The sequence below is a fragment of the Canis aureus genome, chromosome 26, assembly GCF_053574225.1.
Source record: "Canis aureus isolate CA01 chromosome 26, VMU_Caureus_v.1.0, whole genome shotgun sequence".
Taxonomy (NCBI): domain Eukaryota; kingdom Metazoa; phylum Chordata; class Mammalia; order Carnivora; family Canidae; genus Canis; species Canis aureus.
Window position 1 is genome coordinate 36,146,737 of NC_135636.1, and position 12,095 is coordinate 36,158,831.

Genomic DNA, 12,095 nt, shown 5'->3' on the forward strand with positions numbered 1-12,095 from the left:
ACGGCTGATGGTGCTTGCTTTGAAGTGCCAAGTGCTGTGCTCTTCATCTTCTCTCCATCCCATCCACCCCCAGCTGAAATCACTGGGCTCCACTGGGAGATAGACTGACTTGGTTGGAAAGATGTGTGCTGGGAAGACCGGGTGTAATGACAGCTCCCCTGGCCAACGGGGCTGACTCAGACTGTTCACCTGGACAGGTCTACCTAATGTCCCAGGTCCTCATGGGGTCAGAGCCCCAGCCCACTCCCTGCCCCACCACTCTGCTCTCATGTTCCCTCTCATGTGGCTGGGGTCTTACACCGTGATACAGCTGACAAGGCTCTCGCTGGTCCTTGAACTCCTTTCTAACATAAGATCCATCCTTCTGGGTAGGGCTTCCAAGCTGTCCCACCTGGGCAGACCTTGCCTGAGCTCCCACTGCTCCTGAGCTTCACAGGCCACAGCCAAGGCCATGCCCACCACCTTTCCTTAACATCAACAAACAATTCTGGCCTTCATATGTTGTTCCAGAATTTATAAACTATACATCAATAAATATGGGTAGAAAAATATTCTTTTAACCTTTAAAAAAAAAAAGCAACACCTGAAAAAAAGGATAATTGTCCAGCATCAGGTAGACCTTTGGGCCTAATATCAGTGGGAGAGGGAAGAAGTATCTTCTCATTTCTTCAGAAATAGGTGAAAAAGCTTTGGTTCAAGAGGATAGGTCTAGGGAGGCTGCTAATGACGTCCCTTGATGCAGCTTTTATCAGTCAGTATAATGCGAGCTGCTGTAACAAACAGATTCCAAGGCATAGTAACTTCACACAATAATGAATTATTGTTACTGAAAGGATAATGAGTTATTATAGCCTCAGTAACAAGCCTGCTTGACAGGCAATTTTTTTCCACAAGGTGATTCAGTGACCTCTCCCACCTACCTACTAGGGGCTTGGAGTCATCTCACACAGCCAACAAAAGACGGAAGGAAGAATGTAGAAGATGACTGCCTACTTTTTAAACACCCTGACTCTGAATGCACTTAAACTCACTTTTCTTTGACTGGAGTGAATCACATGGTCCCACTGAAAACAAGGCAGGCTGGGAAATGTAGTCCTTGGTCACGCAGCTGCTCTGAATCACAGCTCCACTCAGTGGAAGGGGAGGCTCCTGTGTTTGGTGCACACACAGCAGCTTCACTGACCTGACAGCCAGAGATACTCACATTCCCAACAATGGATAGTCTGCATTTTCCTTTTATGGGTCTCCATGGGTATTTAGTGGAGAAACAGGAGAGGGGAGGCCACAGAGCTAAGTTACTGCAAACCAGAGGTCAATGTCAATTTTTCAGAGACTGCAGCTCAGACAAGCTGAATCACTTCTTCACAGACACATAATTAGCTCTACCATCTTTCTCCCACATCTCACTCCTCCACTGCGACCAGAAGCACACAGGATTTCGGATGAAATGCAGAGCATCAGGGATAAAGAGATAATCACATGGGGAGCGGGGAGGGTCAGGGTTTCACAACTGGCCCTTGAGACTGGCTAACTGTTGGCTGTGGAGGCTGTTCTGTACTTCGTAGGACACTGAGCACCATCTCTGACCTCCACACACTCCCTCCAAGGTGTGACGATTAAAAATGTCCAGACATTGCCAAACATCCCCTGGGGACAGAATAAATCCCAATGAGGTGTAGACAGAGGCCATACATAACATTTCAGAAGGGAATTCAGCTTTAGGGCAGAAACAGAGAAAAAAGGCCTACAGCATCCCTTCCAAATCTGGAGCCCAAGGTTTAACTGAGTTTAACTGGACCTGAAACTTAGGTTCTCAGAAGCAATATTCCATGAATGTCTGCCACAGAATACAACATTATGGAAAACTAGCATTAGGAAAGCCAGAAAAAAGTCTCCATTACAGGAGGAAGAGGACAGATTTTAGGCAGTGAGACTCTAAGCAGGCTGGGTAATCAGGCTTCAGCATCTGCATCTGAAACATGGGAGCAGGTGAGGATTTAACAGAACCTCCTGTGAAATATCCAGGGCAGTGTCTGGCATGCAATCAATGGTCTACAAATGCCAGCTAACTACAGACCTTCCAACTCATTCCATACCCCAGATAATTCTTCTATTTGAACACAGGAGGGTAATGTTCCAAGCGAATGAGGATTTAATGCAATTGCCATTTGATTTAATTTCCAAATGCGTTAAAAGTGTTAACGCAACACATCAGCATGCAGCTGATAAAGTAGTCAAAATAATTCAAGGAAACCAATACTTGTCAGGTTTTATTTATCCACATTTACGCTTTTTTAAAAATAAGCTGGTCTTTGTGCCCATATAGAATACAATATACATAGATTTCTCCCGGCTCGCCTCCCCCCACACACATATGCTCAAGTTAAGTTTTCCACTTTCTTCCCATCTGTCATTTTTCTCTTCCCATGAAAAGCTAGCAGTGACGTTATGCAAGGAGGAGGGCATTGGGGCTAAGACTGGGCAGCTGGCAAATGCGGGGTTGATAAAGATTGATGAAGACAGGCATAAACATACAGGCGGCGCTTTGTTTACACAGGATGAACACATCTGTGACCCTTCCCCCCCCTCAAATCTAGGGGGCTTATTCCTTTTTATAATTAGAGAGTCATGAGTAACATTCCTAATTCACATAGCTAATACAAGATTTGAACCCAAGACCTCTGATCTGCAATCCAGGTGTTCTTGCCAATTACAGCCATGGTAAAATAATAATAATAATAATAATAATAATAATAATAAATTAAATAAATGCAAACCATTAATCAAAGTTAAGACTGAAGAAAGACGAAACTAAGAACCCTAGCATCGGGATATTTTCCTACCAAACATGAAGGATGCAAAAAAGATGGAGATGGTAGGGTTTTCTCTGCATAGCATCTTTCCAGAAAGCCAAGGTCAGACATGGGCATGGGGGGAGGAGGTGGGCCAAGACTTGGAGACATGGGCTGAAGGAGGTACACTCAAGTAGGCAGGATTCAGTGGGGAGTGGGGAGGGCTCACCCTGAGACAAGCCTTCACTGGCCAGCACTGAAGAAAGCTGGTTTCTTAAACGACCATCAGAATGGCCCCATGGTTGACTGAATGAGTACCATGGCCATGGAAGGTCAACAGAGACCTCAAAATTGCCACAAAGCAGGACAAACAAAGGCCAAACGGGTAATGCAGGGAATGGTACAGCTTACGGCCTCCACAGCCAGAAAGAAAAAGAATAAAGTAAAGGAAAACAAGACTCAAAGGAAAAGATAAAAAGTGGCATCCCTAAAGAGGATGGAACGTGCCCAGAGACAGGAGGGAAACCTAAGGTTCCAACAGTAATGAGAACCTTGGAAAAGGAAGGTGTGAGGAGGAATCTGCAATGCTCCTGCATGCCTGTGAAGGAAGCACTGAGAATGTTGCTGGATATAGCAAATGTTCGAGCCCCTTATATATGCCAGGTATCCTGGATCCAGCAGGAAGCAAGACCTACAGAGCTTCTGCCTTCAGAAGATTATGCAGTGCAGAGATGTAAATGACAATGGCAGACAGTGATAAGAGCCGGGAAGAAAACCACAAACCAGAACAATGGTATAGTGTTACAGGAGGGATGAAGGGGTGCTCTTTTAGATAAGGTACTCAGGGGAGGCTCTCTGAGAAGCTGATGTCTGAGCAGAGACCAGATGAAGAGAACAAATTAGCCATGTAATTATTTGGAAGAAAAGCATTTTAGGCCAAGAGACAATAGCAAGTGCAAAGGTCCTGAGCTCAGAACTATCATGGTGAGGTTCAAGGAAGAGGAATGGGCCAGTGTGGCTAAAGAAGAGGATGAAAGGACAAATACAGGAGGTGGGGGGTCAGGAAACAAAGAGAGGAGCCAGATCTAGAAACCATGTTAAGAAGTTCAGATTTTATTTCAAGATAGGACTAGTGGAGGATTTTGAGCAAGGAAATGCCAGGAATTAAACTCATTTTCCAACTATCACTCAGGCTGCCACATAAAGAATAGATGTCAGTGGCACAGGAGCAGGAGAGGTAAAGAGCTGGTACAGTCATCTAACCGAAAGAAGGGAAGGTTTAGTCCTGTGCAACAACTGGCAAACTGGCCTGGCAGCCAAATCCAGACCCCTGTCTGCTTCTGTAAGTAAAGTTTTACTGGCACACAGCCACACCCATTATTTACACATTTTCTATGGCTTTTGCTACAACAGCAGAGTTTAATAGTTGCAACAGAGCCTGTATGGCCCGTGAAGCTGAACACATTGACTATCATGCCCTGTACAGGCAAGGTTTGCCAACCCCTGGTCTGGGGCGTTGGTCTGGGTCCAACAGAGATGGTGGAGGGTTCTAGGCAGACTAAGAGAGCTTACAGGGCAGAGGCCAGACTCCAGCCCAGGCTCTTCAACCCCAAGCCCAGTCTCTGACTGCTGAGCACTAGAGCATTCCCCCACCCTCCCGGCCAGGCCCTCCTGGCCTCTGAGGGATGGAGGCTCCAAGTTCAATTCTGACAGCAGCCTTTGAAGAGCTCCTGTGACAGCCCAAGCTAAACACTCAGAGTGGGTACTGGCTTTGCCTCTTCTCCTAGCATACAGCTGCCCTTCATGGCCACCGTCACTAATGAGACACAGGCCACCAGCCTTGGTGATATCGGAAGCCTGCAGATGCCACAAGGTCCATGTGGATGCATATGCTGTTGGATCCCACACTTCCCTTTCTCAAGCCTTATTTTTTTTTCAGTAAGTAGGGGCCAACTTCCAACTGTCATATATGAATCTCAATGGCTAGGCTTTCTCCAAAGCCCCAGGAGGACCCCTCTGTCCAATGCAACAAGCCTGAAGTACCAGGATGTGAACACCCCACGGGCAGCCCTCCATCACGCACTGTGCAGGCTGGGGTACAAATATCCCAACTCTCTCACACCTTAGGAATCTATACTGAATCCTTGGCTTCCCCAGTAGGAATGAGCTCCAGATGTCCACAATGCTCATTTGCTTGAAAATGCCCTTTTTCAAACGGTCCTTTCTCCTGGCTTCATCTCCCAACATCCCAAATAAACCTCTTGCACTCAAATCCCTGCCAAGTCTGCTTCTAGGGGTCCCTGCCCTGTTTGCTCCAATCTTCACTCCTCTTCCAATCATAGGCTGTGCCTTTTACCACAGCCACCTGCCTGCCAATGGTTTCCCGCTGGTCACAGTCAGGACCAGCGAAGAGAAGAACAGATGGATGCAGAGGTCCAGCCTCGAAAATGTGCACTACAGTCTATGGACCATAGATGGGGGTTTCATCAGCGCACCCTCATTCCCACAGAATAAAACTCCAACTCTGCTCTAGTGCAAAGACTCAGAATATATCCCCTGACATACATTTGCCACCTCAAACATGTCACCCATTTATGTCTGAAAACTGCCCCAGGCTAGCCCTGCTCAAGAGCCTACCAGGCTGAGGAGTCCACTCAGATGAGAGCACTTAGAAAAACTTTCTAGGACTTTCTCAAATGGCAGCAATTGTTTCACCCTCTATTTCCTCAGTTCCCATCGATTACAGGGCTACTTTACTGAATCTTATAAGAAATAAACAGAAGGAAGAGCATAGCCTGAGACACCAGCAGGCCTGGCTTTAAATCTTGGCTCCATCACATATCAGATGTGTGATGTTGGGAAGGTTACATAACCTCTCTGAGCGTCTGTGCCCTCATCTGTAAAAGGGGCATGCTAACAGCCCCTAAAGAATACTGTTATCAACAGGGTTAGTAAGAGGGTACAGTAGGTACCTAACACAAACTAAAATGACTGTGCACTATAGGTTTGCATGGTTCTTCACACTATCTGACCCATAGCTGGGACTCAATAAACCATGAAACAAACAAACATAAGAACAAGTCTGCTACTCCAACCATGCAATCCCTAAGCCAGAAGCTGTGAACTCAAATGCCTACAGAAACCAGACTAGACTAAAAAAAAAAAAAAGAAAAAGAAAAAGAAACCAGACTAGTAATGTCAGCAAAATGGGCTGAGTGGCCATGGGTCAACCGTGTCCCAGAATGGAGCAGCCACACTTATCCACTGCTGCCACGGCAGGCTCAACGAGGCCCCATCTGATGCAATTTCAGGAGGCCTTTAAATACTGGAATAAGATGTATGTATGTATGAATGAATGAATAAATGCAACATAATAAAGCATTTCTGCAATGACCTCAATCTGATTTCAGAGACAGACCTTCAGATGGCTGAACTTAAATTTCTATCATACAAGTTATTGTCCTTTTAAGCAGGACAAAGAAAAATGGCCAGTGTACTTAGGCAGTACCCCTTAATAGCAAAATATGATTACTCATAGATGCAGCTGTGTGGGTATCCACTTTGTACTAGGATCTATACATGTGCTGTCTCCCTCTCATAATGGATACAATTAGATACACTCACCCCCCATTGAACAGATGAGGAAACTGAGGCCCAGAGGGAACACTTTACCTAATGTCACCCAGACATCTGGGGCCAGGACTGAGATTGAAACTCGGGTGTGATTATATCCAAAAATCCCTACTCTCGGTCCTCCCAAGCTGCCCTGGTAGGAGGTCACATCAGTATTGAATTCAGAACACATGACTCACAGTGCCAGTATTAGATTTCTTCTGGGCACGAATCCACATATTGATAAGAGGGTTCTGAGCCCATGGTAGTTGTTATATGGAGTTGGAAGATGGATTTAAAAATCAAGACCAACAACAAATTTTTATGCAAATTTTCATCAGGACCCATCTGCCTCACTTAGGTTGAAGGCACCTATGTCCTTGGGATAAGCAAAAACACCCTGAAATCAAAGATAGTAGGAAACCCAGCGATGGGGAGAGAATGAGTGCATTTGTAAGCACTGGTCCGGAACAGGCAAGTTGAGGGCCTGGATTGTCAACAGAACGAAATCTCAATTACAGAGTAATCTAACGTATACCTAGGTACATTATCACAACTCAATAAACAGCTCTTCAGAATTAAGTAATTCCAATTTGCTTTCATTTTGATCTGTGTCGCCCCGAGAATTTGATATTACCTACGCTCAAATTACATGGCATCTTCTAAAGCACTGATGCTCACAATCCCAGGATAACACAAGAACCACTGGCCAGCCAGCCATAAACACACCAATTGAGAGACAGACATCGCTTGGCATGGTGCAAGCACCTGCTATAGATACTGTCAGAGCGGCCCCCCATCTAGCTCCTGGCACCCTTGGGCACAGAGCAACCTTGTGACCTCCCAAACCCAGTACAGCCCAAGTTCTGAATGAATGATGCCATGTAGTCAGGTGGCTAAGCCCCAGAAGGACTGGCTAACTCATCCTTTGCCCTCAGATTCCTGGCTCACCAATAGGCAGATGCAGGAGGGGACCCAGGGACTCTGACCTAGCATGGACACCAGGACCCAAATTTCCCAAGTCCCCATGTTGGCACCCACTTTCGTATTTCCTCTGCCCCCTTCCCTATGGTTGGCACAGGACTGTATGGGGAGAAACCACCAGTGTCCCTCTGCAGAGGAGTCCCACTCAGCCAGTCCTTAACCATCTCTTACCTCTTTTCCTGGGAAATCCCAACCTCCTTAGCAAGTTATTTAACAAATACTTCCAGGGCAAGCAGCCGAGCACCATTCTAAGAACATTTTTTTTTCATTCTAAGAACTTCTGCACACAGTCTCATTTAATCCTCTGGACACACACCAGTCTTTGGTAGTTAATCCTATATTCCCATTCCCTGATGAGCCAGCTGATGCTGGGAGAGGCTGATGTTCAAAGTCAACAGAGCTGGGATGAGATGGGGCTGGGATTTAAACTCATGCATTCGGGGCTCTATACTTCTTTCCTGTCTCTGAATTGGAGAGAAGTAAAGAAAACTTGGGGAAAAATCTGCCCAAGGCTAGTTTTCCTTCTGTGACATGCCCAGGCCAGCTGCCTGCCCCTCAGCCCACACCACCTGTGTGATGTGGAAACCAGGAACTAGAAATTCAATTAGGACAGCAGCTCCATCCCCTGGAAGAAGACCTAGCCCTTGAGAACACTTTTGTTTAGTTTCCTCAAATTGTCTCCATTCCCTAAAAGCAGCAAAATTTATGCATATTCCTTGTTGAGTTTGTTTTTTTTTCACAACTGCAAATATTTCAATCCTAAAGTATCTAACCATCCTGCTCAGTCATGGAAAGGGGCGCTGGGAGGTCAGTGAGTCATTCTTCAGAAGACACTTGCCCCCAAATGCTCTGGTTTGTTGCCCTCACATGGGTTCTTGGCCAGACATCCAGGGTGACAGGCTTCCTCTGACTGCTGCTGCCCTGGGGTCCTCTGCCTTTCATTTTCTTACTTGGCTTGGTTACCATTAGCTATATAGGGATGTGTGTGTGTGTGTGTGTGTGTGTGTGTGTGTGTAAAGGGTTAAATTCATTTCTCTGGGAACTTGAATGATAGTAAGTACTCCATTCCAGAGAGGCAGGAAGCAATGGTGGGGGAAGCATGAGTTAAAAAGGCAAGTTAGCCATAGGTCCAGGGACCTTCCATGAGCTCTGCATACAATTTAGACCCTTTCTACTCTGTTTATACCATCATGATACTGGGTGTCAACAAAGCTACAACCCTCAGGCCCTTTGGGTATGGCTCAAATAGCAGGAACTAGCCCCAGGCTGGACACCAGCTCTAACCCCTTACAATTGTTTCTCAACCTGGCTGTGGTTGCCCTCCTCGCTGTAAAATAAATTAAAATAAAACCAAGGTGTAGTGCCACAATTAGAGGACTAAATGAGACCACATGCATGAAGGGACTTCTACCTTCAAAGGGCCCAGCTTCTAGCTTGTCACCAACTAAAGGCAAAAGGAAAAAAAATGGTTGCCAAAAAAAGTGATATCCCACAAAGGTTTCCTCCAGGTGAAATAAAAGGGGACCAGGTTAGAGGAAGCACACACTATGAAGGAGGCCACCCCGCACATCACCCAGCACACAACAGCCAGGGCTGCAGATGAAGGCTCTGGAAGCAGCAGTGGCTCCTGAGTCATAGTGACAAACGTGGCCAGTGTGATGGTCCCTCAGTCCGAACTCCAGCCCAGGATGCACAGCCCACAAAGGATAAACCGGCGTCCCAATAAACCCTGGCCACCCCTCCAAAGGCAACAATGCTTCACCGTGGAAATCCCAACCTCTGTCCCAAAGGCCTCTGGACTTGGCATCCCGCACCTTCTCCTCCACAATGAGTGACGTAAAGGAAGAATAAGCTAAGTGCCTTCTGGTTCCATTTGTCTGTGTGAAAAGATCAGAGCGCTCCACTAGCTGCCACAGTCACTCTTCCCATTATCTGCTCACCAGCCTTGTGCCGGGCACCTGCAAGGTGTGGGCAGGGCTGGGGAGAGCACAGGCGGACACAGTCCACCCTCTGGTGGGCTCCTACTCCAGGGTGCGAGGCCGACATGCAAGAGGTGTGATGAAGTTCCAGGGGAGGGGGGAAAGCCCAGGAAATCACAAATTCAGTGAGTGCCTCAAAGGCCTATAAAAAGCCACTGCGTCATAGAAATCAATCTTATGGCATCAAAAGAGCAAATATATGAGCCTAATACAATTGAAATGATGGTTTCTTTTATATATTAATGGCACTCAGTGTAAATGATTTTAAGATGTTTTTTCCCCCTCTTGGTTGTTTTGTTCATGACTGCCTAATTTGTTGATCTTCAGCTTAAGTGTTCATGGCATTATGGAGATGAAATGAGTTCCTGCTGAGGCCAATAATTCATTCACTCATCCATCATTCAACAAGTATTTTAAGGTTGAGCCTTATGATATGACCAAATGCGTGGGTCAAAACAGCCGAATGCAGGCGGTTTTGTGTTTGGGCACACTCAGGACTTGTGCCAAGCCTTGACTGAGCCCGGGGGCACTTGTGAACCAGGAACCAAACAAACAAACAAAAAAATGCCCCTATTCTCAAAGAGCTCATATTCTAAAGGACAAGATGGAAAATCACCAAGCACAGGAATAAAGGAAAAATATAATTTTGAAGCATGATAAGTACTATGTAGAACAAGGGACAAGGTGACCTGAAAGCACCCAGTAGCACGGGGCCTTGGGACATCATCTGGGAGAAGGCCTGACGGCACTCAAGCTAAGATCTGATTGATGACAAAGGTCGGGCATGTAGATATCCATCAAGAGTCAGGACAGCCCAGGAGAAAGAATCTCAGACTAGAGCTCCCAGTCTAGGTGCAGGCAGGACCACCAGTTACGTGCTAACTAGGAGCTAGAGGTCAAGACCTTGATATCAACCTGTGCTTTGACCAAGGAAACCAACCCAGGAGACCTATGGGGGGCGGCGGGGGGGGGGGGGGAGGTCAATCCATATTTTCACCTTCATATGCACAGAGTATCATTCTACAGCTAGCATAAGATGAATAGCTTCATTATTTCATTCACTAAATTATGCTATATTAAAATTTTAATCGGTGAACATAACGCTGGAAAATGAGTACATCCATACGCTGCGATTTTCCAGTATGAACTGTCAAACCTATTTTTTTTTTTTTTTTTTGCAAAAGCAATATTGCCACACTAAGAAAAATCCATAAAGATGCTCCTATTCTTTGGCCTACCAACTCTACCCCTAGGGAATTTATCCCAGGAAATAACCTGGTTCAATAGAATAAAAATGTTCTCGTTGGAAGAACTCCATTGAGGTGTTAATTGATGCACAGAGGAAAAATAAAACAAAAACGAAAACACCTGGAATTACCTAAATGACTACAAATAGAGAGATTTTAAGAAATGGGGTGATTCACTTGATGAAACAGTATACAACCATTAAGCATTACAACAAAGATTATATAGACTTTCAAAAATAAATGGGATATCCAGCCCCTTGGAAGGAGCAGAAAAGGAAGCAATGTGCATATTTTAATGTAAAGCATGTTGACAATACCTCAAGGTGAACAAGAACAAGAAAATTGGAAAGAATTTAATCAAGGCCAGCAGGGTGGGGGCATTATTTATTTCGAAAGTCCTTCCAAAATATTGTCATTAAATTGAGTTTTCAATAAAAAAAAATCCCTCAGAAACAATTGTAGTCCCCGGACACGGCAGTAGAACAGTACCAAAACACAAGGACGTTGGTTCATTCTGACTTCAAATGCAAAATAAGCCAAATTTGTAGATGCCTTCTGTGTTGTATACCCCATAGGTTGGCACAGGTGAACCCTTTAATAAGACTCACCTCATGATAACAAAGCCAAATTGCATGATTTTACAGTAATTTCACCTCTTTCTCTGCAGTGGGGGAACGGGGGACGGGAAGTGGTGTGTCTTTCAACTGACTGGAAGGAGGAATGGCAGATGAGAAGAGGCACCTGGATTCCTCCCACCCTCTGAGGATGGGGCCAGGGCAGCCCAGGGAACTCAGCCCCACTCACCTTTCACAATAAGCTCAGCATAGTTGGACACACCGGAGCCGCCATCGGAACGGATCACACAGCGGTACTTGCTCACGCTCCGCTGGGCCGTGTCAGCCACACTGACCGTGGCTGAGAAGCGTCTGTGGTTGACCACGCGGGTGACCATAAGGGCCGTGTCCCGGCCGTTCCATTGCTGCAGGACAGAGGGAGGGAAGGGGAGGAGAAATCGCATCATCATATAGCCCCTAGGGGATCCCTGGTTCAGAAGGGGCCCTGTTTTCCCCACACCCCTGGGGCCAGGGCTTTCCACAAGAAGGAGTATCCATGGCTGGCTTTTGCAAGCAATCTGACTCAAGTACAAACTTTGCTAGCAAGCTGATTCAGGAGGGCAGTGCCTGATGGTCAGAAGAGAGGGCACAGGCCTCCTCCCAACACATTGCTTCCTTGCTTGGCCTGAGCGTAAGGCTGGCATTTGGCCCTGAGCCTTCCTCCCGCCTTCCTTCATCTCTGAAGCAGAACCCACAAGGTTCCTCCAAAGACAGAAAACATAACCCATGAAATAACAACAAACAGCCTGGCCCCCAGGCCCGTGGCTGGTGTCCTGGTACCACAGCCATAGGCCCTGAGGGCACCTCACAGTGACCAATCTGTTCCCAGGTATGGTGTGGATGGGGGCTTTCCAGCACCTCTCCTCC

At 46.3% G+C, this 12,095-nt stretch overlaps 1 protein-coding gene across 13 annotated transcripts in view; it reads right to left on the reverse strand.

Annotated features, from left to right (window-relative positions):
- The window catches only part of PTPRT (protein tyrosine phosphatase receptor type T), a 1,037,422-nt gene that overhangs the window by 652,340 nt on the left and 372,987 nt on the right, over positions 1 to 12,095 (reverse strand). For all 13 annotated transcript variants that reach the window (XM_077873195.1, XM_077873196.1, XM_077873193.1 and 10 more), the window contains exon 6: positions 11,419 to 11,593. In XM_077873195.1, coding sequence (XP_077729321.1) covers positions 11,419 to 11,593 — 175 coding nt within the window. The remainder of the gene's footprint in view (positions 1 to 11,418; positions 11,594 to 12,095) is intronic.